At 47.2% G+C, this 26,742-nt stretch overlaps 1 protein-coding gene across 11 annotated transcripts in view; it reads left to right on the top strand.

Moving 5' to 3' along the window:
• Nucleotides 1-26,742, top strand: part of ASAP2 (ArfGAP with SH3 domain, ankyrin repeat and PH domain 2) — a 176,799-nt gene that overhangs the window by 129,959 nt on the left and 20,098 nt on the right. For all 11 annotated transcript variants that reach the window (XM_023619569.2, XM_070235912.1, XM_023619565.2 and 8 more), the window contains 8 exons: nucleotides 2,156-2,243; nucleotides 7,061-7,109; nucleotides 7,193-7,359; nucleotides 9,778-9,911; nucleotides 16,613-16,707; nucleotides 22,144-22,333; nucleotides 23,756-23,841; nucleotides 25,743-25,858. In XM_023619569.2, coding sequence (XP_023475337.1) covers nucleotides 2,156-2,243; nucleotides 7,061-7,109; nucleotides 7,193-7,359; nucleotides 9,778-9,911; nucleotides 16,613-16,707; nucleotides 22,144-22,333; nucleotides 23,756-23,841; nucleotides 25,743-25,858 — 925 coding nt within the window. The remainder of the gene's footprint in view (nucleotides 1-2,155; nucleotides 2,244-7,060; nucleotides 7,110-7,192; nucleotides 7,360-9,777; nucleotides 9,912-16,612; nucleotides 16,708-22,143; nucleotides 22,334-23,755; nucleotides 23,842-25,742; nucleotides 25,859-26,742) is intronic.

Below are 26,742 nucleotides of genomic sequence, written 5' to 3'. Positions count from 1 at the left end.
TTTTCCATATTTTGTGTTCATACACTGTGAAGTAAGGGATCTGTCTTTGTGGGTAGTTGTCTCAGCAGAAACGAGCAACTTTCCCCATAGCACAAGGGAAAAAGGGAATACAAGTCAGAGGGAGGAGGGAGGAGTAGTGGGGGGGGGGTGTTAATTCACAGGATGGGTCTTTGCTGCACTGAAAGATCCTTACAGCCCATCCAGGTCGTCACTCTGCTTTCCATGGAAAGCATGCCGAGGGCAAGAGGGAGTGGCAGTTAAGAGCTTGGGCTTTGGGGCCAGGCTGGCTTGTTCCAGTGTTGGCTTCACTGCTCCCAACCTGTATCAGCTCAATCAAATTATTTAGTCTGTCTGGGCCAGTGTTGTTATCTATAAAATTGGAGTTCCTACCTCAAAGGGCAGTTAGGACAATTAGATGAGTTAATTCATTAAAAATGCTTAGAACAGTGCTTGCCTCATACAAGCACATAATATAATAATAATAAATAATAGCTGAATAAATATAGGTATTATTATTATTATGCAAAATCATCTTCTTGTCCACGGAAGTGTTTCTGTACTTACCAAAGTGCACCAACCCCTTCTACTGCTCCTGTGTGTAAGACTTAGCGGACCCCAGCACTTTGGAAGTAGGCCAAGAACGTCATTTAAATGCGCATATGCAGTTGTGTGGTCACGGGAGACGCAGACTTTCTCTGGGCTCCACACCTGTGGCAAAGCATTTGGCTGCATCTGTAGTGTGGGCACCTACTTGGCACTGCAGAAATGTAATATTTGGTCTTTTGGTTCCCGGACGAGCCAGGTACTTGCATTGGTAAAGATCCAAAATTGGATTGATTGTGTTTTACCTGGAATTGTCAAGGTTTGCAAGATGAGGCAGAGCTTGCAGTCTTCTAGTACCGATTTCCGACGATCTAGGGACTCTGTTAGACATCTGCAGGTTGTAGAGAATATCCAGTGACTTCCATCAAAGAGATGAGGTCGACATGGCGACACACCGGGAGGGGCTGCTACAACTGCGCGTTCATCCAACTTCTGCGTATCTACACTTCCTTCTGTCCAACCCAGGTTGTTCCCAGTGCAAGGATCAGTCCTGTTTTAATGGAGACCACCCTCCCTCACCCTGACTCTGGGAGTTTAGTGCAGAGAGGTCTGTAAATGCATGTGGGTCTCACAGGTCTGCCCAGGTGTAGCTGCTTGTGTATGTGTACCTCGGTCCCAAATCCAAGCTGTTACAATTTCGTGACACATCTACTGGCCACGGGAAGGGGCAGACAAGAACAACTGAAGTCAAAGACGTTTTGTTTGATCTTTTCTTTAGTAGCTTGGTAAGAGGTAAGATAAGCCCATTCATATTTGGAGATTTCTCCAAGATTTCTGAGAGGCATTTTACCATTCAGAAGTTTTTTTCTAAAATTATCTTCTTATCCTTTGCCTTTTGCATTTTTGGACCAAATATGGTAGTTTTTGAAATGGTAATAAGATAGCCATTTTTGACACATCTCTGACAAAAATCTTTTGTGATCTCTTGTTACCACTTTGGCAGGTGGGATGTTGGGGGAGATACGGATGTGAATGACGTGGGTTTTGTTGAAACTGGAGTGACAGATGGTTGGTATTTAGGATTGTGAGTCTATTATCTGTCACCACTTCAGAAAGTAACAGAAATTTATTTCTCTGGCATTTTTGTGCTGTGAGATTACTTTCCCTGGAAGTGAGTGTTTACACACAGCAAAACACTTAAGATCACCAGAAATTGAGCTGGGTTCCCAAGTCACCCCGCCAACTGCCTCTGTCGTCAGTAGAAATAAGGACAGAATGTCTCAGAGCTTTAGCCATGGAGCATTTTGATCCCAAGGAGGCCACCGCCATCAGTATCAAACGAGCATCGCTTGTCCCCGTGTCTGGATGGGCGTGTGGGCCACTCAGCATCCCTTGCCAGGAGGGACAGCTGCCCTCTGGGGAGCTGAAATTGAGGGACCTGCTGTGATGTGCCTCTGTCATGCCTTCCTACATAAATCTGCCTTCTGAAAGCTATCTTTGCAAACCAGTGACACCCCTGATCTTGCCCTGTTTTAATGGGGAATGACGCATTATGGTTTTCTATTCCTTCCCACCCAGCTCTGTTTCTTTCTTTCTTTTTTTTTTTAAACAGGCTAACCGGCCTCCTGCAAAGCTCAACCTATTAACCTGCCAAGTGAAGACCAACCCTGAGGAGAAAAAGTGCTTTGACCTTATTTCACGTAAGTGTGTTTGTCAGATGCTGCACCACAGAGAAATGGCGTTAAACTCTCTTCTAGGGCATCCATCCCATTTCAAACAGTGCCTTTTAAAGAATTGGTTTTCAAAGAGAAATGACTTTACTTCAAGTGACATACGTGCTTTCTCTTTCCACTCATAATTGTTCGCCTGCCGGTCCCTCCAGTTGAGACTTGACTTCGAGGACGGCCCTCCTCTCCTCGTGGGGTCTGTAAACCCAGATACGTCGCCTCAGCTCCCTGAGCCTCAGTTTTCCTAGTTGTAAGCAAGGAGGTTATACTAGATCAGTCCTCAAGCCTGAATCCCTTCACTTAACTAAAAAAAGGATGATTCTCTTGTCAGAGTTTCCCTAATTTGGGTGATGTTGGAAATGCTGCACAACTAAAGTGGTAAGGTCTTCAGCAGGGCCCTTGAAACTTTGGTTTTTGAAATTGGTTTGTCTTCCCCACCACAGAATTGGTCTTTCCCCTTCTGTTTGCTTTTCTTTTTTCCGGCATACACACAGGGATTACCACAGAACCGTCTATTGTGGTGAACGTTCAGCCAGCGTCCCCTAGGAAAAAAGAAAAGGACCAGCGAGAAATCCTAAAGAAAATAGGCTGCTGGCCTCTTGTTCTTGGCAATTTTTGGTGGCAGGGTTACAATTTGGGGGAAGAGAAGGGGCCAGCTCCTTTTTCAAAAGGCTTTCAAAAGGAAGTCCCTAGGGGTTTGGGCTCTAGAGTGAGATTGATAGAAGACTTGACCGTGTATTTCAGGAAGATGGGCGCTGTCTTATTTGCCTCAGTCTCCCTGAGCACGAGGTGGCTGCTTGTTACGATGTCTGTGGGACTGTATTTTTGAGGGCTAGAAAGTTACTTACTAGATAGTTTAATGCTCAAAGCAAACTCGTGAGGTAATTTTACTGTCTTGGCTTCGCTGGGTGAGGTGAAGAGACGGAGGCTGGAGGGGGGGTTCCTCTTGAACCCCCATTTCCCTCTTCTGATGTGCACTGTACTGAGCTACAGGAGAGTGTTGAGCACTGTGCTGTGGGGGAAGGATATTGTTTGTTCTGTTCTTCAGATTCTAGACTGATTTGTAAAATAAAAACTGACTTTATCCTGTTTCGAACCCTGTGTCCCAACTCAGTCTAGTGAGGCCCCCAAATTCATTTACCCTTCTCATCGAAGCTTGGTCTCAGATCCTTCCTTCATACAAGGTGGTGTGAATGTGGAGAACTGACTATAGTTTACAGTGTGATCACTATAGGGGTTATCTGCCTCTAGAGAACAATAAAAAGTTTTCGTTAAAGGGAAAAACCTTGATGGTATAATCTGATGTCAGCCAGTGGCTAGGTAACACTTGGAGGATTTTAGGCCTTGCCATTTTCTGAGGCAATAACCCATAATAAGCAGTATGTCACCCTTCAATAAGTGATCGACACTTACTAGTTCGCTAAGCTCTCCTGAGTTCTGCACAGGTGGAGGTGGGTGCGAGCTCTTCCCTCAGCTCACCCGTCACCTCCGTCACCCCTTGTGGGAGCCCCAAGTAGACCTATGTAGAACCGTTTATTTCAGACTTGTGAACAACTCCACAGCGTTGCCAAACCTACACATTTTTAGCAACAGCTCAGGCACTGAGGAGGGTTGGTAGATGGTAAGTGTGCCTACCTACCTACCAAGCATGAATTGTTGTGTTCCTCAGACGTCTGGGAAGGTGGTCTGTGTGAGTCTGGTTTTGTGTGAACGCTCCAGCAGGCTGTCATTTGCCTAGATTCCATCAGTATCTTTGCTCTAGTACCTAATGCGAAATAAATATCTTCAGGCAAGGGCTTCCAGCCTCTGATACCCAGAAGGTTTACTGAGTCTGGTTTGAGGCGCTGTCGTAAATTTGCCAGAGTCCGTTGTCATCTTTGAAAAAAGCTCTCATCTCTTCTTCTTCCCACTGTCTTCCAGGGGGTAGAATGAATCCCAGTCCTATGAATTTTTCTTCCTCAGCTAGTTTTCCAAGGGTGTTCCTCCCCCAGGTATTTACAGTGAAAATGCTTTGTCGCAGTGCTATGTGGGTTTGAGTTCTTACAGAGAAACTTGAAACTTCCCCCAGGAGTCGTCAAGGGAGGCACTGCAAGGTGCTGAAGCCTTGATTCGATGAGCGTCCTGAGAAGGTCAGGCTTGGGTTCGAGTCTGATTCTGCCTGACCAGGGAATGTGGTTGTTACCCTCTCTGACTCCTCCTCTTCCTACTGACCGGGCTAGTGGGACACTATCACCAAGATGCCTTTGAGCTCTTAAAACGTTTGGGTGTTTGGAGAAATAAAAGGCTGCACGATAGGCAGCGAGGATGATATTTCAGGTGTGGGTCTACCAGGCACCAGGAACCGCTGCGCCCTCCTGACCCTTACCTTGTAAAGCCATCTTGGAATTGCTTAGAGAGCCCAGAAGAATAACAGACAGACCACTGGCTTCACTTATTTTCCTGCAAGATCCCCCTTTGCCATTCTCTCCACTAGGCAGGGATTCCTCACTCTGATCAAGCTATAAACAGGCCATGCTCTCAAGGAGGACATTTTCATGGCAAGGCCAGCCCTTCTCGGGTTGACCCCACCCTTTGCAAATTCAAGTCCTAAGCCATTATCCTTGAGTCACTCAGTAACCGTAGGTGTGTTGGAAGATGCAGGAAATTCAGAGATGATCTAGGTCAGTCCTTTGAGTAGGATGGACCCACAGGAAGTTGGTAACTTCCCGGGTCCACACGACAGGTTCGTGGCCAATTGGGGCCAGAGCCTCAGGTGGAGAAGCAAGAATTCCTTGAGCCGAAGGAAGTGGGTTGCTCCCCCTTGCCTCTTTGATTTTCCTCCTGAGCTGTTCCTGGTCTGGCCATGAAGTGGCTCAGTGGTAGACACGTCTCAGGTACTACCTGCCATCGGCACAGCTTCCTGAGAACTCCGAGATCCCCTTAGTGTGGGATGTGGACCTGCCATCCGCTACCTGCTCCAGATGAGGCTGTGTTCATCAGGGAGAAGGTGGGAGCAGGGAGAGAGGCCTCGCTCCTCTCTTTCCAGCACGTGGTGGAAACTCCTCCCAACAGTTCAGCCTGGTGCAGTCACTAATACTTAGTTCACAAAATCAAATTCATTTTTCTGATCTTGAAACAGGTCTCTTAAACTCTGTTCCTCTCCTCAGTAACAGGGTGGGGATGAGAGAGGGTGTATTTCCATTCCGCTGGGTGTCGGAGAGTAAAGGTGAGATGGTGTGGCAGGAAGCGTTTCAGACCAGGAATCAGAAAACCTGACTCGTCCACTGCTGGGTACGCTTGTTTTTTGCCACTTGACCTCTCTGGGCCTCCATCTCCTCCCAGCCAACTTACTAAGAATTGTTCTAAGAACCAAAGTGCTTCCAGGAGTATAAAAACTACTATTGGAAGATGACGTATTAGCTCATCTTGAGGGGCACAGATGTTTATTATGTGTCCCCAAGAGCAGTCCCTGCCTGTCACTGCTCTGCCATCTGGAGAAGTTGGATCACCTCACTTTTTTTTCTTTGTTGTTTTTATATTTAATTTTTTGTTTTGTTTTGGGCTGATTGTGGAATTGAGAACTTCTGTATATCCCTCATCCAGCTCCCCCTAATGTCAACATCTTAGTACAGTTTTCCGATAGTACATATTACCTTTTGTATCTGTCATTGATGTACGACTATCAGTACCAGGGAATTGACATTGGGATGATGCTGTTAGTGAGGAATCTTACTCAGATTTTACCAGTTTTCCACTAATGTCTGTTTCCTGTTCGAGGATTCTCTCCAGGATCCCACCTCGCAGTTAGTTGTTATTTTATCTGAGTCTCCTATGGTCTATGGCAGTTCTGTAGTCTCTCTGTGTCTTTTATGACCTTGATTCTTTTAAAAAAATTTTTTGCTGAGGCAGATTTGCCCTGAGCTAACATCTGTTCCCAATCTTCCTCTTGTTGTATGTGAGCTGCTGCAACAGCATGGCTACTGATAGACGAGTGGTGTAGGCCCCCACCTGGGAACCGAACCTGGGCCACTGAAGCAGAGCATGCTGAACTTAACTGCTAGGCTACTGCGGCTGACCCCCATGATAACTTTTTGGAAGACTGTTGATCATTTTTTGGTCAAGTGTCCCTCAATTTGGTCTCTCTGATGCTTTCCCCCAATTGGACTGAGGTTAGGTATTTTTGGCAAGACTGACACATCACGTGCCCCCTCCTCTCTCCTGTGCATACAGGGGGTCAGCGGTCTGGCAAAACCCTTGTAAACATTGCTGACGCCAGCTTTGTGTGAGCATAAGAGTTTGTGTTCCATGGTTAGCAGTTCCTCTTGATTTCGCTATATTTGTAATACAAGCACTCCCATAGCATTATGTTGCTAGAGTTTCTCCTAATGATCTTTTTCTAAGAAGGCCAGAAAACTGCTAAGATAACTCGCTTCAAAAAAGCTTTTACTATTCAGAGGTCTTTAACAATTACTTTTTGGGGGCCAACTCTGTAGCAAGTTACCAAAATGAAGCTTCTGAAAAGGTAGTGATGGTTTTCATTGAATAGCTTCAGTTTTTGGAAGCTGTGCCTTTTTAGACTTGAATGGAAGAAGGGGCAGTCTCGCTAATTTGCATTACAAAGCCACAGTCTTGGAGCAAGCGGAGGCCGGTCTGTGAAGGAGGGGAGCGAGTGCTCAATTTTATACAAATCATTGATTTCCTAGCAGAGAGTCAAGGTTATTCCTGACATTAGTTGTAAACCACTTTCTTTTGGAATTGTGCATGGATTACTGTCTGGGCTCACAATTGATGAAACTCCTCTTGCTGCGCAGATGACAGGACGTACCACTTCCAAGCTGAAGACGAACAGGAATGTCACATGTAAGTTCTTTGCGGGTGGGATTCAGGCTGGGACTTAGCACTTGTCCTTAGGATTTAACACAGTGTCACTATGACTCTTCTAGATGGATGTCTGTGCTGCAAAACAGCAAAGAAGAAGCTTTAAACAATGCATTTAAGGGAGACGACAATACTGGAGAAAATAACATAGTCCAAGAACTGACCAAGGAGATCATCTCTGAAGTCCAGAGGATGACGGGCAATGACGTGTGTTGCGACTGCGGGGCGCCAGGTGACCCAACCCCCCCGCACCCCCCCGAACTCTCTGACGTTTAAATCCCTTTCTGAGTCACAGAATCCAGTCATTGATTTTCCCTTTCACTTCCACCACAGAGTTCAGTGCCGCTCAGCCTGAGCTCATCCCATGCCGTCACACAAATGCTTGCTGAGCTGTGTTCAGACTGTGTGGGGGGAAGGGTGGGAAGATGGCTCCTCTGGCCCTCGGAACAGGACCTCAGGAAGATGGCCTGATAGAGCTGAAAAGATTTAAATGCTTGCTGAGAAGTGAAAACTGAAGCACAGGCTGAGGTGAAATCAGGGTCATCTGGTCTTTGTATTGGCTCCAGAGGCTGCGTCTGGGCGGCTTTTCCTGGGATTTACTCCATCCTCCCTTTGTACTGCTTGGTGGAACTTCTGTAGTAACTTGAAGCCGCTGTCTAGTCTGTGACCCTGGAAGAGCCGCTCACTTTGTCAGGTACCAGTTTTCCTCTATGGAAAATGAACAAACAGGTCAGGATTATTTCCAGGCCTGCTAGCTGTCACATTCTATAAAATGAGATGTTTATTTCCACGTTTTGATAAAGCTTGTGAGGGACTTCATCTCTAATGGACAGAGCGTATCGCGGCAGATTTTAACAACTAGTGATTTCAGAGTGTGAGGAGCTGACAGTCTTCTAATTAAGATGGAAAGGTGTTGGGGCAAGGGAGCTACAGAAGAGTGTTTTCTGAGTATTCGTAACGTGAGAGAGATCGTGGCTTGGCTAGAATTGTCAGTTACCTTTTCATTCCTCTAATTCTCTGACAATTTTTATTGAAAACAAACACAGCAAAAATAGAGTGGATAGTTGAGAAGTTCCACGAGGTTCCTGTTACCCTGAGGGCTGTGTTTGGGGGTAACTGGAGGAATTATCTCATGGGCGTCTTGACCCATTTTGGCAGCATCTTTTAAGATCTTTTTGGATCTTACCTTTTAGGGATTGATAAGTAGTGAATTGTACTTTTTCTTAAGAAAAGATAAGGGTAGTATAGTACTTAGACTTTTAAAACATTTTTATAAAGAAATCAAAGCTATGTACGTTTTTTTAAATGCTAAGACAATATGGGTGTTGTAAAAACTTGATGTAAAGTAGTCTAAAATGTACACCTGTCCCTACCAAAAGCATGGTGCCGTCAATACCATAGAACAGATCTAGTGGCGTGAACACACAAATGCCGGGAAGTGTTTCTTAGCATGGATAAAATTTTTTAACGTGAACTTTTTTTTTATTAAGATTATGATATTTAACAACCTTGTGAAATTTCAGTTGTACATTATTGTTAGTCATGTTGTAAGTACACCACTTCACCCTTTGTGCCCTCCCCCCACCTCCCCTTTCCCCTGGTAACCACCGATCAGTTCTCTGTCTATATGTTTAACGTGAACTTTTTAAGAATAACTTCACAATTGTCTAGTGACCAAGGTTGTGATATTTACCTGATGTGAGTTTCTAAGGGCAAACAAGCAATTCTAAAGAGAATTGTACTTATGGGCCGTGATAATGGCCATTTTATTTTGAATGCCCCATTTTCAGTAAATTCAGCATTCATCTGTCAGGCATTTCTTGAGTACCTGCTATGTGCCAAGCACATAGAAAGATATGTGCCAAGGCATAGTAGGATGCTTCAGTGAATGAGTAAACATGATTTGAAGAGAAACTCGGTGGCTGGTGCAAGCATGGGTTTGAGCCCAGATGAAGGCAAGACTGTGGTCTGGCTCTCATCCACCTGCAGCCTCGAGCAGGGCCCTTCTCCTTTCCGAGCATTGTGAAGACACCTGCCCTGTTCACCTCCTGGGCCTCTCGTATGCAGTAAATGAGGTGTTATATGAAAGGGTCTGTAATTTCTGAAGCTCTCACAATGTGAGCTGTCATTGCTGCTCCCGAAGTACTGAACACAGCATGGCATCAGCACACAGTATGTGTTCTCTGTTGTCATTATTAGCATCTTTGTGAACCTGTGGACATGTATGTTTTAAGTCTGTTCCCCTATAGAACCAGACTTTGGTGGGCCTCAGTTTTCCTCTCCCTCCCCTTTACTAGTAAGACCAGGTTGGTGATGGGTGTGTCTGTATTCAGGATGGCCCTCCAGGGACCCATGGCCACTAGAGGGCACTGTGTCCTATTTATTCTTGTGCACATGGCACCTGTCACTTAATAAATGAATGGAAGGCTGGGGAGGTGGAGGGATAGGAAGAGGAGAGAGAACAGACATGTGCGTATATGTGTATTGTGTGTAAACTAGTGGTAATCATGGATGAATGAAGGTTCTGGCTGCACTAGGTATCAAAAAAATGCTCATGCTCCAAACTCCCTGGTTAGAAATTATGCAGGAATAAAGTTCTGACCCTGGCCTATTGGCTGCAAGCTCCAACTTTCCCTGTTCTCTTTGACAGATCCTACATGGCTTTCCACCAATCTGGGCATTCTGACCTGCATCGAGTGTTCTGGAATCCACCGAGAGCTGGGGGTTCACTACTCCAGGATGCAGTCCCTGACGTTAGATGTATTGGGAACATCTGAGCTGCTGGTAATTTTCAGATCCTTGATTTTGGAATGGAACTAAATGAGATGAAAGCTAAGTTTTTATTTTGGTCTTTAAATCCATTTTGGTTTCTTGAAATTCCACTGGGCTGGTGGTGTTGATGTTTGCCAGATGGATTTGGGCAATTAGAAGCTCTTTGGTAATCCCTCCTTCTCAGCTAACTAGTACTTCAGGGCACTTCTTCTTGCAAAACTTTATTTTTAAATGAATAAAGTGAAGTGAAACTCAAAAAGGAGCGTTGAGACTAGAGTAGGATTCTGGAATAGGGTGGTGGTATGCTCTTGTTCACCCCATTCGTAGACAGATGCAGAACCTGAAGCCCAGGGACAGTAAAGGACTCATTCTCCCTGAGTCATCAGCTGATTTCTGCCACGTCTGGTCACTACCTGGCTCGAGCCTGAAGTGGACTTTTCTTCTGCCCTTACTGTCACTCTGTGGGAGAGATATTGGTCTTTGCTTTTACTGCCTTTGTTTGTAAAAAAGATCTTTCATTCTCTGTTCAGTGATAGCACATGAGCCATGCAGTATATATCGTTATTAGGAGGTTGAAGCATTTTCTGTGAAGTAACTAACTCTCAGAGTATTGAGTCTGTGGCCCCACTGAGGAACAGGGCACATCACACCGAGGTGGTACTTTGGGGCCACCTAAAATGTGAGCTTTTGTGAGCTGTTTTCAAAGTCCATGACTGCTGGTTAGAAAGCAGTGTTGGTAATTCTTTCTTGGGGTAGCCGGGCATTGGACAGTAAATATTAAGTGGATATTGATTGCCGTTGATTTTAGTGTTAAGAGCAGTAGTCTTGACAGAAAATCAATTGTTGTGGTCAATATACCTCTCAAGAGGCCGTAAATCTCATTGATGACTACTCTGGATCCAACGTGTGTGAACTTGTAATGCATTTTGAACTATCCTGTCAAATCCTTCCAGTCTTTCCGAGGAATTTCTTTATGGTCTTGAAAGACAGAGTTGGGAGAAACTAGAGTGGATTCTGGTAGCCCATTTAGTGATATCCCTGGTGACTTCAAGTTTAAAACTAAGCCACCCTCAGCGAGGCCTGAGCGGTGTGTTTTTGGTTACACACTGTGGTTATTGTTAACGTAGTGATGCACACAACCTGCCTGTGTGGTAGAGCTGTGTGTGCGCGCGTAGTAGTCTGCGTAACTGATGAGGCCGTAGATTTGACATTCTCACAGTCTATTTTCAAAGAAACACAATTGCTTCTCACTGAGCACTGATAAACTATGGCATGTGCTATACTGCTGTACTAATTTTCTTAAAACACTGGGAAGCGTTGTGATTTACGGTGAAATAATAATTGCTTAGTTTATGCGAGGCACTTTGCAGAGCACTTTCTATGCATTAGCTCATTTGCCCCTCACTACAACCCTATGACCTTGGTATATTATCCCCATTTTACAAAGGGGGAACTGAGGCTTAGAATGTTTAAATATGCCCAAGGTTGTGTATTAAAGAGCCTGGTCTGGGGCGGTGGCCCCTTTAATGTGATTCCAGAGCTCACACCCTTAACCTTTGAGGAAGCTGGGATGTAAACTGGCCTTTGCGGTGGTCGTCTTGCCCTGTGGCAAGATGTCACTGCTGTCCCTCCTCATCCCTGTTCCATTCCCCAACCCCAACAAACGTTTAACAGCCAACTCTCGGGGTAAAAAAAAAGCCCTGCTTTGCAGTCTCCCTATTCCCATGATATAGATACTCCCACCATGGCCAGTTTCAGGCTACCAGTGTGAATTACTGAGTGTGCAGTGGGAAAGAGATGTTTAACAGCACACCATTTATAGTAAGTTCACCATACAAATACAAGAGTCATAAGTAACTTCAAAAACATAGAGGGTAGTAAAATGTAGTAAAATAATTAGGAAGTGATGAGTGTTGAGTATTTATTACTATTGTTTTTTTCTTCCCCAAAGCCCCAGTGCATAGTTGTATATCCTAGTTATAAGTCCTTCTAGTTCTTCTGTGTGGGACATTGCCACAGCATGGCCTGATGAGTCGTGTATAGGTCCGTGCACAGGATCCAAACCAGCAAACCCTGGGCCGCCAAAGCAGATCACGCAAATTTAACCACTTGGCCATGGGGCCAGCCCCTATTACTGTTTTTAATATAATTTATTTAATTATGATTTTATATGATGTAATTTTAATAATGGCCATGTGAGCATTTAATAATGGCTCTAGTGATCTGGTAGGAGCCTGACTCCAACACGTCTGTTACACCTGCTTAAATGTGTCTCAAAAATTTAACTGACGATGTTCATGAGCTTCTGTTGCCTACCAAAGAGGAAAACACCAAAGAAGGCTGAAAGGAAAACGTTTCCATTTTGATGAAAAGATGAGGTGGCTCTGATCCCTGGCTTAGATCTTGGTTTCTGTCTCCCAGAGCTTCTGTCTGTATATTCTCATAGGAGAGTAAAGTTTGGCCAACTCGCAACCATTATGGAGATATCAGGCAGAGCCCTCCCAGTCAGCGTCTGCAGATCTTTCAATGTCTGGTCTCTGCTGTAGTTTTCAAGTCTCCCTATCTAAGTCTTTTCCTGGGCGGTTATCAGAAAAACAAAGGGCAGGAGGCCATGAATCATGTGGATTTATTTCCACCCTCTGCTTGTCCCTGAACTCTGCCTGTCTGGTTGCTCACAGGAGGCAGACATCCATCTCCCCACTTCTCAACCCCACCCCATTACTGTGTGCCAGGGCTGCGGGTATGACATTGTGTCCCAAACCCTTATTCCTCAGCCATTAAGTTAGGCAACAGATGGAGAGTACGTGTCAGGTGTGAGTATTCATTTGTAAAGCATAGGAATTTCAGACCTTTTCAAAGCACCTAGTTATTTTATTTTGCTTAGACAGATGCCTGAACAAAGGATTTTCTGAAGGCTTGATACGCACACACACACACACACACACCCTCCCCCACTTTCTTTCTCTCCCTCTCTCTGTGCTTGTGTATTTAGAATTATGTCTGGCATGTAGTAAAAACTGTAAAATATTAGCTATCATTATTATCTCCTCCTCCAAGATGACTTTAACAAAATCCTTTCAGAAGAATGATCCATGTGTCCTAATGTGTGAATCCACAGGAAAGTTCACTCTGATTGTCTGCTCCATTTATGAACCTTTCAGATTCATAGGGCAGTGATGTCAGCGTCTTTGGCTGATTTGTTCATTATCGTATGTTTTCTTGTGCAGCAAATGTTAACTAGACTCTTAGTACCCTATTAAAGAAGTAAGAGGGTGAACTGGAAAGTAACTTTCCAGCATCTCTGTGGGTGCAGCCTGGACAAAGGTGTTTTACGGGAGTGGTGTTTCTCTGTCTTCAGGTAGGTCAGTAATAGCGCCCCCATCTCAGGGTGATGTGCTGTGACAGGAAAGGGATTTTTAAATGACAGAGACAGCAGATCCATGAGTAGGAATTTTCATTCTCTGGCTGGCATTGTGTTCCTAAATAAACAGAAGCTCACCCCATAAAATGTCACTGCTGTCCTCCCATATGGTCTCACCATATTCCTCATGATAAAAGTCTTTTGCTTAATTCTGTAAATCATTTTCTGGCCTCGAGTTTGCAAACACTCTCCCTGGATGATGTGCTGTGGCACTTGGACCATTTCTTTTTAAATTTGTTTTTCTTTCAAAGCATGCTTGATTTCCATGTTAATTGACTGGGTGTCAGCCGCATTCGTGAAGGTGGCTGGTTAGTAGTAATCTTTCTTCTCTTTACCTGCTTTTAGACACCCTTCTTCCTCAGCGGAAAGAAGCTGGGGTCACTGAAGTATTAATTAGATTAGTCCTGGGCAGTCGCGCCACCTTCACTATGTTAGCATGCACCAGCTTAATATTTTCAATTTTAAAGCAATCTGCTTTCAGAAAACCTCCTGCTAAGCATAGATTTTTTATGTATTAAAGGTGTGCCGTGCTCTGTAAGCCTTCCACCCTTGTGGGATCTGAGGGGGCCCAATAAAGAACAAACCATTTCCCTACACAAATTTGGAGCTGATTGAGAGTTCGAAAGTCTGGTTTGTTATTGGAAGAAGCTGAATTGGTTGACACATGTGGTGGTTCACCCGTGTGGTGACAGTGTGCCAGCCTGCCGAGTGCTCGCCCCCCGGGCACGGGCAGCAGGAGCAGACTGACCCTAGCGCTGTGTCCTGTAGGCCGTCTTGACCAGGTCACTGCTCTGCTGCCGCCCCGACCCTCCCTTCTCGTAGTGCTCAGTGCACACCTCTTTTCCAGCCTCATCACGGTGCATTTCTTTTCCTTTTTTTGTTTTTTTTTTAAGATTGGCACCTGAGCTAACTTTTGTTGCCAACTTTTTCTTCTCCGCAAAGCCTCCCAGTACATAGTTGTATATTCTAGTTGTGGATCCCTCTAGTTGTGGATCCCTCTAGTTGTGGCATGTGGGACGCCGCCTCAGCACGGCCTGACGAGCACTGCCATGTCCGTGCCCAGGATCCGAACCTGTGAAACCCTGGGCCACCGAAGTGGAGTGCGTGAACTTAACCACTCGGCCACGGGGCCAGCCCTTATTTCTTTTCTTTTTAATTATCCTCTGTCTCTCGAGACTGACCTCCCTTTGAGCAGCATCATTTCTCATGCCCAGGGCCCAGCACACTTGCAGGCTCAGCGTGCATGTGTGGACTCACCTGGGGCTGGGGTTCCCTTCTCTGAGTGGTGCAGTACCTAAGTACCCTGACCCTCCTCCATCTGACCTGGCCTTGCATCTGCCTTGGCGCAGCCCTGAGTCCTGGGTGGTGGTCTCTGTGTGGGGGCTGCTTAGCATCAGCCTTCCTGCTTCCTGGGCTCCTGCCCTCTTGGCCTGCTGGGGCCCCCGTTTTCTTCACATGACCCTGCAGCCTCCATCTGCAGTTGCTTTGCTTTTGTTGATGATTCCAGAGGGGTTCTCTGCAGGCTGAAAGATTCACTGGAACTTGGCAAAACTGTGAGGTGGTGCGTTTCTCTGTGTTGGACGAGTGTGACGCATGGATGTGGTGGCTCCCTGGACCAGCTGTCCCCTAGTAAACCAGCCAAGTCCAAGCAGAAGGGAAGCAGCTTTCTGATTTCCCAGGGAATTCTCCTCCTCACGTTCTCTCCCATCTGCTTACCACAGACCAGGAGGCATCAGGGCCCCTTGCTCACAGAGGGGGAGCTGTGGCTTGTTCTGTCACTCACCTTCTAAAAACGGTTGTGCTTGGCTAGGTGACAGTGTCCATGATATTGAAAGAAATCCGAAGATATCCTTAGCTGGCATTGGCTCCACAGTACATCAGCCCCTGTCACCTGATGTGGTGTACCACCCTGACCATCAGCCTTGTCTCTAGGGAAACTGCAGTGGGGCACCTAGGGTTTTGCCACCTGACATTGGCTTGAGGCCACCGGGCCAGGACTGAGGACTGAGACAGAGTAGGTTAGTGCTTGGTGCTTTGGGCCAGCTAGGAAGCTTTGTTCATTTGTCAAGGACAAGGTAAAATCAGGAAAGCTCATCGCCCGATTATTAAGCTGTCCCCCATGTTTCTTTCATCCTTTGGCATCCCTCACGATACCCTTTCACTATTTTACGTTACTTGCCACCAGGAAGTCCGACCTTCTCTAGCCCAGATCCCTGTGGTGGTTCCTTCAGCCACTTCCCCCTGGAGAGAGGAGAGGCCATTCAGGCAGCAGCCTTGTCTCTCAGGACATCCCCGTAAGCCTTTGTCCGAGTAATTCATTGAGAGTTAATATCAGAACTGTCGCTTCTCCCCATTGCATCGTTTCCAACGTGGAAATGAAGTATCTGTTCTCTCAAAGCACAGTGCGAGGTGCTCCCCTTCGGTTTTCTTTGTCTCATTAAACACGGAAGAATCGGATCTGGAAACCGGTCTGTTGCGTGCTGAGCCGAGGGCTGGGAGTGAGGAGTGAATCCCTGCTCCTGAGCGACTCCCAGTGCGTCCGTGTTCATGCCTCTGTTCAGAAGGATGCCAGCTGTCGTACTGTCAGGGTAGCCTGGGTGAGACAAACTGTGACGTTTATCTCAGTATTTGCTGCCTGGTGTTCAGTAAGCATTAATTAAAATGTGTTAATTTTTAACAAGTCAGAAGGTTGATTGGCAAGTGAGGACCTCACATTGGAACAAATACATTACATTTTTAGTGCTACAGTTTATTGAATGCTTTCACCTAAGTTGTCCCATTTTATCATGATTACAACCCAGTGAGGTGGATATTGTCCCCATTTTACTGATAAAAAAAATCGAACTGTAAACTGACTTGCCTGTGGTCACAAAGCCAGTAAATAGAACCAGGATTTGAACTAGAATCTTGGCTTCCCGGGTTGGGAGCCACCTCCTCACTGGCGTAAATAAAGGTTTCGAGGCCCATGGCAGTCGGAGCACAGGGTTTTTGTGGGGGTAGGTAAGGATGGATACTCACATTGGACCAAGTTACTGCTTCTCCCCGTCCGTCCGTCCAGGCATCCTATCTGGGGGACGTTTTATGATCACGCTCCTCTGTAATAGGCCTGCTGCTGCTTCTCGTTTTATGGGTACCTTGGGGGTTTGGGCTTTGTCTGTCTTCATTAAAGGCAAACCACTTTATTGCTCTATTTCTTAGTGGCCGTTAAATAAATCATCAGATGTCTGAGTACTGTGAGGCAGTGGAATGTATTAATAATTGAGTACCCTGAAATAGGCTTTTGTTTTTGCAGCTTGCCAAGAATATTGGGAATGCAGGCTTTAATGAGATCATGGAGTGTTGCCTTCCAGCTGAGGACTCGGTCAAACCCAGCCCAGGCAGCGACATGTAAGTATGGGACTGGCCATTCCTGCTTCCAAGGTTGGTGGTGTTAACCTGAGCCCCGAGAGGCAGGGGATGACGAGTTTGGGGTATGTCAGTTGTTGCTTCTTTAGGGAATATGTCAGCCTAAGTTGTTTTCTTCTTAAGTCACTTTAACCTTTTTGGGTTTCCAAATGGAAATTTGGTGTGGCTGTTTTTCTTAGGAAGAGGCCACAGGAAAGCCCATTAGCCGACACTGTGTATGTGAGGGCGGTGTGGGGAGTGTCGCCCTCTGCTGGTGGTGTGTGGGTGCACCCTTGCCTCTCTGCCTCTGCCTCTGCCGTTGACCCTCTGTCACTCTCCCACCTTAGTTCTTTCCGCATAACTTCTGAGCCACTGGGAGGGTTAGTTGTCATAGATACACCATTATGTATCATTCTCTTTCCCACTGTCCTTGCAAATGTGGAGTGTGTTGTTTCCTTCAAAAAAATTTTTTTGTTTTCATTTTACTGTTGACACAAAACCTGATTGAGAAGCTTTTGTGCCTCATCATGCATCCAGCTGGCCCACTGAGGCAGAGCTTGCTACAGGGGGTTTTCCTGCCAGTCTTACCAAACAAAGCATAAATCACCAGGTCACACTGGGCCTTCAGAGAGGTGGGTGGGAGACCAACTGGTCAGGGCAGTTCCTGGCTGCCCACTTTCGACTTCAGCCCTGGTGGGCGGCCGGTCTGCCTGCAGGAGGGCTGGGAGTGGTTTACCCACTAGAGTGTGACACAAAGTGAGCAGACAGAAGGAAGGGGAGAGAGAGGGGGTCCCAGGTCAGTTAAAAGAAACAGCACGTGCATTTGAGTGGTGAGTCTGGACCAAAGTGTTCTGGCAGGTGAGGGAAAGTGAGAAATGTGTGATGAGAGAGAATAGAAAAACTTCTTTACAGAGACAGCATTTTCTTTGGAATAAGCCTGAGATAGAATTGATGGTACCAGTTCTCCTAAAGGACACTGGGAACAGTGAACAATGGCTTTATGAGTGGTTTTACTCTTAAGTAGGTGGTAGTTTATGGGCCCTTTGCAGGAGCAGAGAATTTAGATTTTTCTGACCGTTTTGTGGGGGCATGTCTTTGGGAAGACGAAGTTGCAGGCCTGTGTTCTTTTGCTCGGGTAAGGTAACTCAATACAGGAAGGGAGCTTAGACAGCTAAAAGAACGACAGGCACCGTGTGGATTCGACACCCTCTCGGGTATCAGCTGTCTGAGGTGAGCCTTCGATTGGTGTTGATTAGAGTCGGTTCATGTTTGAGTCGTGTAGCGGATTTTTGTGGTGTAGCATTTCCTCGAGATTGGATAATGTGTGATTCTTCATACCAGGCATGAGGCTTACAGAGTTATTATCCTCTCTTGATGAAGATCTGAGTTCCAGATCTATATTCTCACCCAGACCCGGAGAGGCAGTATGGGACATAGAAATTCCAGTCCTTACCCGATCATGGGACCTGGGCAGGTTCATGAACCTCTCTGAGCTTTTTTCCTTTAAGATAACCAGGGAGACAGCACACCCACCTCACAGTCATTGGACGTCAGTGGGATGGTGAGTAGAGCGTGTGGTGCTTAGATGGTGTCAGCCACTCTGCTTAGTCACTGTGGGTGTGGGCAGCAGAGGCAACATAAGTGCCATGCACCGATTCCACATCCCCTGAAAAATTTGGGTCCTCTCAAGTTAGGTTTTGGTTGGAGAGTTACAGGGGAAACTGACTCTTCCTGGGATAGCTAGAAGATCCTGTTTAGTAAAGGAGGTTTTTTTGGTCCAGAATGACATGTTTGTTTACTGTTTAATTGACACCTGCTCTCACAGTGAAGGTACCAGTCTCCTGAGAAGCTGTAATACTGATCAATTTTGAACACAGCATGTGATAAATAATTTCTTCCAAGTACCAGCGGTGCTTTATAAGAGTAGAAAATTAGTTTATTTTGGGGCTAGATGATTCTAAAAAGATGAATTCTGTCTGCTTGGAATCCTTCAATATAAATGTTCTCTCTGTATTGAGACCCATCCCCACCAACCGTGGCACAAATGAAAAGGAAGTTTATACTCCTTTCTTTTTTTTCAAAATGAGGGCCAGTGATCAATGCAATGGCAAAATGCCACCTACTGTCATACCTCCTTAGTTGAAATTAATTGCTGGTCTCTCTGTGCTTCTGTAGCATTTGGCTCTATTTTAAAGCATTTCATCCCATTTTATATTTATACCTACGTATTTACATGTATTTTTTTGATAAATTGCTTCTTACTCATTTTTGAATTTCCCACCACAATATGTTGCTTATGATGGGAAATACATATTTAATAAGTCAACAATTCAAGATAAAATCCCAGCTCTGTGCCTACTTAAATAAGCTAATATTTGACTTCCTGATGAAAAGGAATGTACTTTTCTGGCTTTATCTCGGAACAACACACCATCTACAGATTAAATCTGTTGAAAGGGAAGCCAAAGACCCTCTGGTGGCCTGTGAATCCCCAGATGGATTCTGGAGGTGTTGGGAAATATAAATAGGTGGGAAGGGGGAAGCAGCCAGATTGTGTCTGCTTACAGAGGCCAGAGCTGTTTCTCTTCTATGACTTGGGACCCTTCAACATGCCCTCTCCTTCAGAAGTACAAGAAGCCCCACCTTCTGAACACATGCCAAATGTATCCTTATATTAAGTTCATTGCTTTTCTCTAAAATCCTGCGCCTTTTAAAATAAAGGGTGGGGCTTACACTGGCAGTAAATGTCCCTCATGAAGCCGTGGGGCACGGTGTTATGTAAAACAGATCTGTGCTCTGTGCCCATGCATGTTAAGGACAACCTTCAGGGGACCCAAAGCCGTGTACAGACGAACAATACATTGAAAAGATAAACTGGATCCTTTACTTATCTCTAGCTCCTTCCTGGGGACGTCACAGTGATGATTGATTGTCCCACAGTGATTGTGGAAACTGCCTAAAACTTGGTAGCTGTCTAGTCCGGTCACCCATTGTGAGACCTGTACAGTTTAAATCATTAGACAGGTTGTCAGATAGGCGTCGTCAAGCCACATAGTCACTGAGCAGTTCCCTGAGCATCACGCTATGGGAGGCGGTCCTGCGAGGAGAACCTAGACCAGTAACATGGGGTCTGCCCTCAGGGAGCTTGCCAGCTATTTGAGGGAACAAAATTTAATGTCACCTTGATGGACTTCAGTTTACTTCTCTGTAAGGTAGAGATAGAAAAAAGTTCATAGCATTGTCGTGAGGATCAAATGAGACAGCTTATCTCAACTCGACTTGTAAGCCCACAGGAGCTGTACCTGTATGAGGGAGTGCGTGGAAAAAGTCGATCATCGCAGTTCATGCAGAGTCTGTGTTCTATAAACACCCGGGCGGTGGATTTATTCGGTAAGGTAGTCAGTAGTGGTGTTTCTTTCTGGGGGCTTGGAGTTGACCTGCCCACTCCTGAACCCTGTGCACTTCTGCCAGGACTCCCATGATGTTGACGTAAGGGGCTTGGTGACTGACCAGCAGTCAAAGCAGACGCCGGAGGCATGGCCTTGGTGGCAGGGTGGAACAAGAAGTGACAGGGCTGAAAGGAGCTGGCCAGGTTCCCCTTGTCCTGGGCCACTGTTCGCCCCTCCTCGTTCCGCGCCATTACAGTAATTATAGCTGGTGTTTCCAGAACGTGGTGCTCAGTGCTTAAGTGTGCTACCTCATTTAATCCTGCCACAGCTTTGTGAGTGGGTGTTGTCATGATAAGGAGGCCAGTGCTCACAGAGGTCGAGTAGCTGGCCCAAAGTCGCCCAGATGGGACTTGTGGAGCCATCTGACCGAGGGTCCAGGCTCTGAATGGCCCTGTACCCTCTCAGAGCCGACCACCAGCCCGTGGGGGATTCAGGACCTTCCTTTTCATTCAGCCTGCCCTCCCCTGCCCGAACATTAGAAATTTCAGTGCATTTCACACTTTCCAGAAAGCGTGGGCAAGAGAAACCAAGGGGATCAATCCTATCGTGTCACTCTCCCTACATCTCTGGTAGGTCTATTGGCTAAAATTAAGTTCACACTCAACCCTCTGTCCCCTCACACCCCCCTTGCCCTGGGCAACTGCTGATCTACTTTCTGTCTCTACAGATTTGCCTGTTGCAGACATTTCCTATTAATGGAATCATACAATCTGTGGCCTTTTGTATCTGGCTTCTTTTCACTGAGCATAACGTTTTCAAGGTTCATCCACGTTGTAGCATGAATCTGTATTTCATCCCCTTTTATGGCTGAATAATACTCCATTGTATGGATAGACAACATTGCTTATCCAGTCATCAGCTGACGGGTATTGGGGTTGTTCCTTGTCGTTTCTGATTTGATCGTCAAAGATAATTTAGCATTTACTGTGTCTCTCAAAAATCTTGCTTATGTTTTTTATTGCTGCTGCTGCTGTTTAGGACCTTGGAGTAAAATGCTGAGAGGCGTCTTGACCAGGAGCTACTATTTTTCTTGCTTTCTTTTAAGTCCATCAGCACTATTTAAGGTCCTAAGGAGCTACCGTGTTCTCAGCAGATATGTCAACTCATGTACTTCTCACAGTTCCATGAGGATGTCTTGTTCTCATTTTCACAAATAAGACTACTTGAGGCCTAAAGAGATGAAATGCTTGTCTGATGCATCAGTCTGTAGTGGGGGTAGGACTTGAACCAGGCCAGTCTCTGGCTGCCCTGGAGCTGCTGCCCCTCCATGCTTCCTGGAGAGGAGGGGGCGTCTATAAACACAGTGTCATGGGAAGGCTGGAAAATAGACCATGGGGAAGATTGACATTTGTTTTGGTTCATCAGATGTGTTGTGAGTCCCTTTTCTGCCAGGCATGGTACCCATGAAAGAGAAGATGTAGACTTCCTCCAGCCCCACTGGGCAGGCGGGCAGGTAGGCCAATAGAGAGAGCGTTGTGACAGAGGTCAGGCCAGGAGGTCTGGAGGTGGCCCATGAAGGATGTTGAAGGCATGTGGATTACCTAGGAGAGAAGGTGGAGAGGGATCTGGGTGAGCAGAGGCAGGGAGATACGCAGAAGGTGGTGAGGGAAATGGCTTGGTGAGGCTGGAGCACAGAGCTTCAGGAGGCCGAGTGGAGAGACGAGGCCAGAGTGGCAGGGGCTGAGTGAGGCGTGCACCTGGCCCTGGGAACCTGGGTGAGGCCCCGGGACTCCTGCTCTGGACCTTGCTGCCTCTTGTGTCGGAAACTAGAGGAGTTCACGGCTTACTGAAAGTGCCCGAGGCCCGGCAGTGAATGCGGGAGCTGCAGTGGAGCCACAAGGCGCTGCTTCCCCACCATGTTTTCCTGCCGGTGCTTCCTACAAGGAGGGTGGGGGCAGGAGTTTTTAAAAGTTGTTGCAGATGAATGGATGTTGGCTATATTTGAATAGAGGCCCTTAATCATTTACAAGGCAATTATGTGTGATTTCAGGAATGCAAGAAAGGACTACATCACTGCCAAGTACATTGAGAGGAAATATGCAAGGAAAAAACACGCGGATAACACGGCAAAACTCCACAGCCTTTGTGAAGCCGTCAAAACAAGAGATATTTTTGGATTACTCCAAGCATACGCTGATGGTGTGGATCTTACGGAAAAAATCCCACTGGCCAATGGACATGTAAGAGTGTGGCTTGCTACTTTTAAAAAAAGAAAAGAAAGAGGGGGAAAACGTGGCAAAGCAATGTAATCAGAAATGCTGACATGTAACTCTGAAAGGATACAGCGCTGAGTTCTGGGGGAAGAAATTGGTGGTTTATTCTTAAACCAGAAATGTAATGCTGGCCCTGGAAAGAAAGCCCACCCGGGTGAGGGAGCATCTTCCCAGAGGCCCTGGCACTTGAGAGAAGCACTGTTGTCTGTGAGCAGCCGTGAACGGCGTTAGCGCCTCCTGGGCATGCCGGGAGCTGGCAGCCAGGCCTCAGCAGCAGCTCCCGAGGCCACGTGGCGAGGGGAGCTCTGATGGCCTGGGGCACCGCTCCCCAAGCTCTCCTCTCTGAGGGAACGCGAGTGGGAGAGACATCCCCCAATTTTCTGAGCGAACTTTGTCGAGAGTGTAGGGTCTCAAGTGGGATGGGGACTTGCTACCAGGATCCGGGCCACAGGAAACCACCAGTGTCACAGGTTGGTGTGTGTCCTAATTCTCTTCCATGCGTGTCCTTGTGGACACATGCTCACACCTCCTTGAAACCTCCTTACCCTCAGCATAAAGACACATGCAGCTGCAGGTCACCCCTCAGCAACTGGGCACATTATATGGAGACTTACTGTTCAGTGGTTGAGGCTGAGAGAGAGAACTCAAGTCAAGGGGGTCCAGGGCAGTGCTTTGCTCTGAGCTATGGCACAGCCAGAGGACAGGGGAGTGGCCCTGGCTGACCAAGCGAGCAGGGCAGGTAGAATGGGCAGTGCCCCTCTCAGCCCCATCTTCCCCATTCTGTGGATATTTCCTTCACCTCCAGCTCTCTCACCCACCCTCCTGCCTGAAACAACCCCCATTTGGTCTCTCCCTCTCCTGCCAAAACTTACTTTCAGAAAAGGCAGTGGTACTCATGGACCCCTAGTATGAATTAAAGACTGTCTGGATATTGGCATTGATAGCCTTATCTGTAAGTATAGAATGAAAAACTTTAACCCTGTTTGAAAAATATACATTTATATTTATTCAGGGATCAGGTATAAGAGGATTAAGGTACAGCAAGCCCAGGGAACCTTCCCATAGTTTTTGAACTGAGAGCCCTGCCTACAGGCAACCGCTCACGTCATTGACGCAGGGACAGAAAGATTGAGAGGACTTGAAAGGAAACCTCTGAGTTTCTCCTTATTTCCCATGGAGTAAGGAGGAGTATGCCCAGGCTCTACACGGTAGCTTCCCATGGGCAGAGTTTGCCATGGAGTTTAAAGGGACACTATATATCTTAATGATAAGTTTTTTAAAGAAATGATAAAAAAGGCTTTTGGAAGAGAGATTCACAATTTCACTCACGTTGGACACAAAATTGAATGCTCCCCGTGGAATTCTGGAATGTCTCTGTTTGGTCTTCAGGAGCCAGATGAAACAGCCCTGCATCTTGCAGTCAGATCCGTAGACCGGACTTCTCTTCACATTGTAGACTTTTTAGTTCAGAACAGGTAGGTGTTCTAAAATTAGGGGAGTGTTTCATTTTGTTCCATTATGTTTCTGAGGAAGGACTCAGGTGCTGCCTCATTGCTTCAGTTGTGTGGCCAAGACGGTGGAATTTTCCCAGGTCTAAACATGAATTGTGCGACAGGAAGAGTGCTGCCAGGTGTGGGGGGTGGGGGGGGTTCCAAGGCAATCCCAGAGAGTCCTGGAGTGTGAGGAATGACAGCCCTCGTGGTATCTGCGAGATCCAGCTCCTAGTCTCTGGTGCTCAGGGAGACACCAAGTCGGTATGTCTGCTGAATTCCATGCCCCTGGAAAGCAGACTGTCTGTGGCCCCCACAACCTCCCTCTGTGGCCAGGGCCATCCCTGGGCTTGTCCTGTGAGTGGGTGTCCCACAAGACCCAGTGAGTGTGTCCCAAGCCGTGGGTGGAGGAGGAGGCACGTGAAGACCCACTCGTTCGTCTCTGGTCTAAGCCAAGATTGTAAACCACACTGCCGGGTTGTGGGCATTTTGTTTGGCTTGAAAAGTTTTTATGTTTAGTTAGAAGTTGCTTTTAGAGAGCACGTGGGTGTGCAGCACACCCAGCCCAGGAGCCCCGTTGCTGGGTGCTTTCTGTGACCTGCCTGGCAGCAGAAGGCCAGACTTGCAGACCCGTCGAGGTGTATCCTGACCCCTAATCATGGTTTGGGGGTGTGTACTGGAGGGGGAGGTGCTGGTTAAAAGCCACTGATAGTGCTCCAAATGGAAGGGGAAATTCCACAGTGCAAAGGCAAGGGGATATTTTGCATTTCTGCCTTTCCCTGCCATTCCTGGGGGAGGAGTGAAGAAATGGCCAGAGGTGGAGGAGCTTGGGGCTGGTCAGCTCATTCCACAGGAGCTGGGGGTTTGCTGCACTCGCAGTGGAAGCCGCTCAGACGACCCTGCCCTCTGCTGGAGCCTGGAGGACCACCCAGCGCCTCAAGCGTAACGGGGGCACAGTGAACGTTTGATTAAAAGGCTGAACAACGCCACCTCCTTCAGTGTAAATTCTCCGTGGGCAGGAGAAGGAAAGGCCTAGTTCCTTCCAGCATGGAGGGAGGACAGCAGAAGGAGAGGAGAGATCAGAAAATGAGGCCCCTTTTTAGGTTGAAAGTGTAGCTGGTTCTGTCCTGATGGGAGCAGTGGGTATCACCTTCTGGTGGTCACTCTCCTGTACCCACTTGTCTGTCCAGGCAGCACAAAGTCCCACTGTCCCTCCTCCTCAGAGGGGGACAGTGAACCTGTGGCCACAGGTTCAGGGCTGGCTCCACCAGTAGGTTGCATGGAGTGTCCCCTGCTGAGGAGCACAGGTGCCTGTGGGATAAGCTGGCCTTGTTTTACGTTGGAAGACAGTCTCTGCACGATTCTCCCTTGGGCTGTTTGCAGGGCAGTCGGGAGTGAGCAGGCTCGGAGGAGCTTTGGGACTCTGCACTTTGGAAAAGTGGCTTTTCCCCTTTCTGGCAAGAGTGTCAATAATATGATGAAAAAAGCTCACCTCTGTCCTTCTGTGGGACAGGAAGGGCAAGGCACACAGGGTTCCTGATGCCCAGATGGGCACTGTGGCCTCTGGACACTGACAGAGAAGTGGGAGGGATGCTGGTGGTTCAGGGCTCCCCCGGGAGGTAGGATACAGCCCTCGGCCCCTGCTCAGCAGCAGCGCAGGTGCCTCGCTCCCTTTTTGGCCTCCTCTACCATCGTTGTCAGTTCCCTGATGGCCTTCAGGCTGCCTCATCCACACAAGTGGGGTGGCGCTGTGTCCCACCCACCTCATGGGGGGATGAGAGAAACCCCCACTCAGTCTGATGGCTTGCCGCCTCCCCTGCACACGTGCCCTGGTCCTCTGTCCTGTGACTCACTGTTCTTTGTCTCTCGGTCCTGTTCTCGGCCAGTGGGAACCTGGATAAACAGACAGGGAAAGGCAGCACGGCCCTGCACTACTGCTGTCTGACGGACAACGCTGAATGCCTCAAGCTCCTGCTGCGGGGGAAGGCGTCTATCGAGATCGGTGAGCAGGCGGTCCACACTGGCCTGCTGGCCTGTCCCCTGTCTGCGTTCCTACACTCCTCTTGGAAACAGTCCAGACACTGGGCTCTGTCGGAGCTGAGAAGTAAATCCTGCTCTCTGAAGAGAAGGGGCCTCTCCCTGCGCCTTCTGTAGGGCTGCTGCGGTCTTGTGTTGACCAGCAGTTTTCCTCGGTCTGTTACGTAGACTCTCCGTCATCCGCAGGCGTTTTGTGGGCTATGAGAGGCAGAGGATAGGCCCTCACTGATGCTGAGGTCAACTGGGACATGGTGTGAGGCTTCTTGCCCTCCTATTTATAACCCCCACCCAGGATCAGACTCAGCCCCTTCCTGGCTCTGGGTTCGAAGGTTTACTGGTGGGAGACACCATTTACTCCCCCTCCTTTCGTTGGAAGGGAACAGGAGGTGAATTTTAAAATAATAGTTTTACAAGTTCTAGTAATATTATATTTCTTAGACCATGGATTCCTAAGCCTTCACTTAATATTTTTCACAAAGAAAAATGAAAATAATAATGGAAAGGAACTACCGAGTCTCCTCCATGAGGGACCCTTGGTCTTCTTGGCCCTCCCTCCCCATGGGACCCTGAGGTCCTGAGGGCCGGCGGGCACGGTCTAGCCAAGGGCAGCTGCTGTGACCGTGTCATGAGGGAGCGTTTCTGAAGAACTGCTGAGCAGAGAGCAGAGAGAGTAGAACGAAGGCCCTCACCTGCTGGGGAGCCGAGTTTCTTTTCTAAAAGTTAATAATCAAACCTCATTGACTGAGGCTTACGTAGAAGAAAATATAGCTTCAAATTTATGGACTGCTTAAAAGGAGGTGTAAAGTTCATTATGATCAGATGCCCGGAACTTAGACTAGCGATGCTTTT

Source organism: Equus caballus, chromosome 15 (genome assembly GCF_041296265.1).
Source record: "Equus caballus isolate H_3958 breed thoroughbred chromosome 15, TB-T2T, whole genome shotgun sequence".
Lineage (NCBI taxonomy): Eukaryota > Metazoa > Chordata > Mammalia > Perissodactyla > Equidae > Equus > Equus caballus.
The sequence above is the reverse complement of the archived record's forward strand: the minus strand, read 5'-3'. Positions and strand labels throughout refer to the sequence as shown.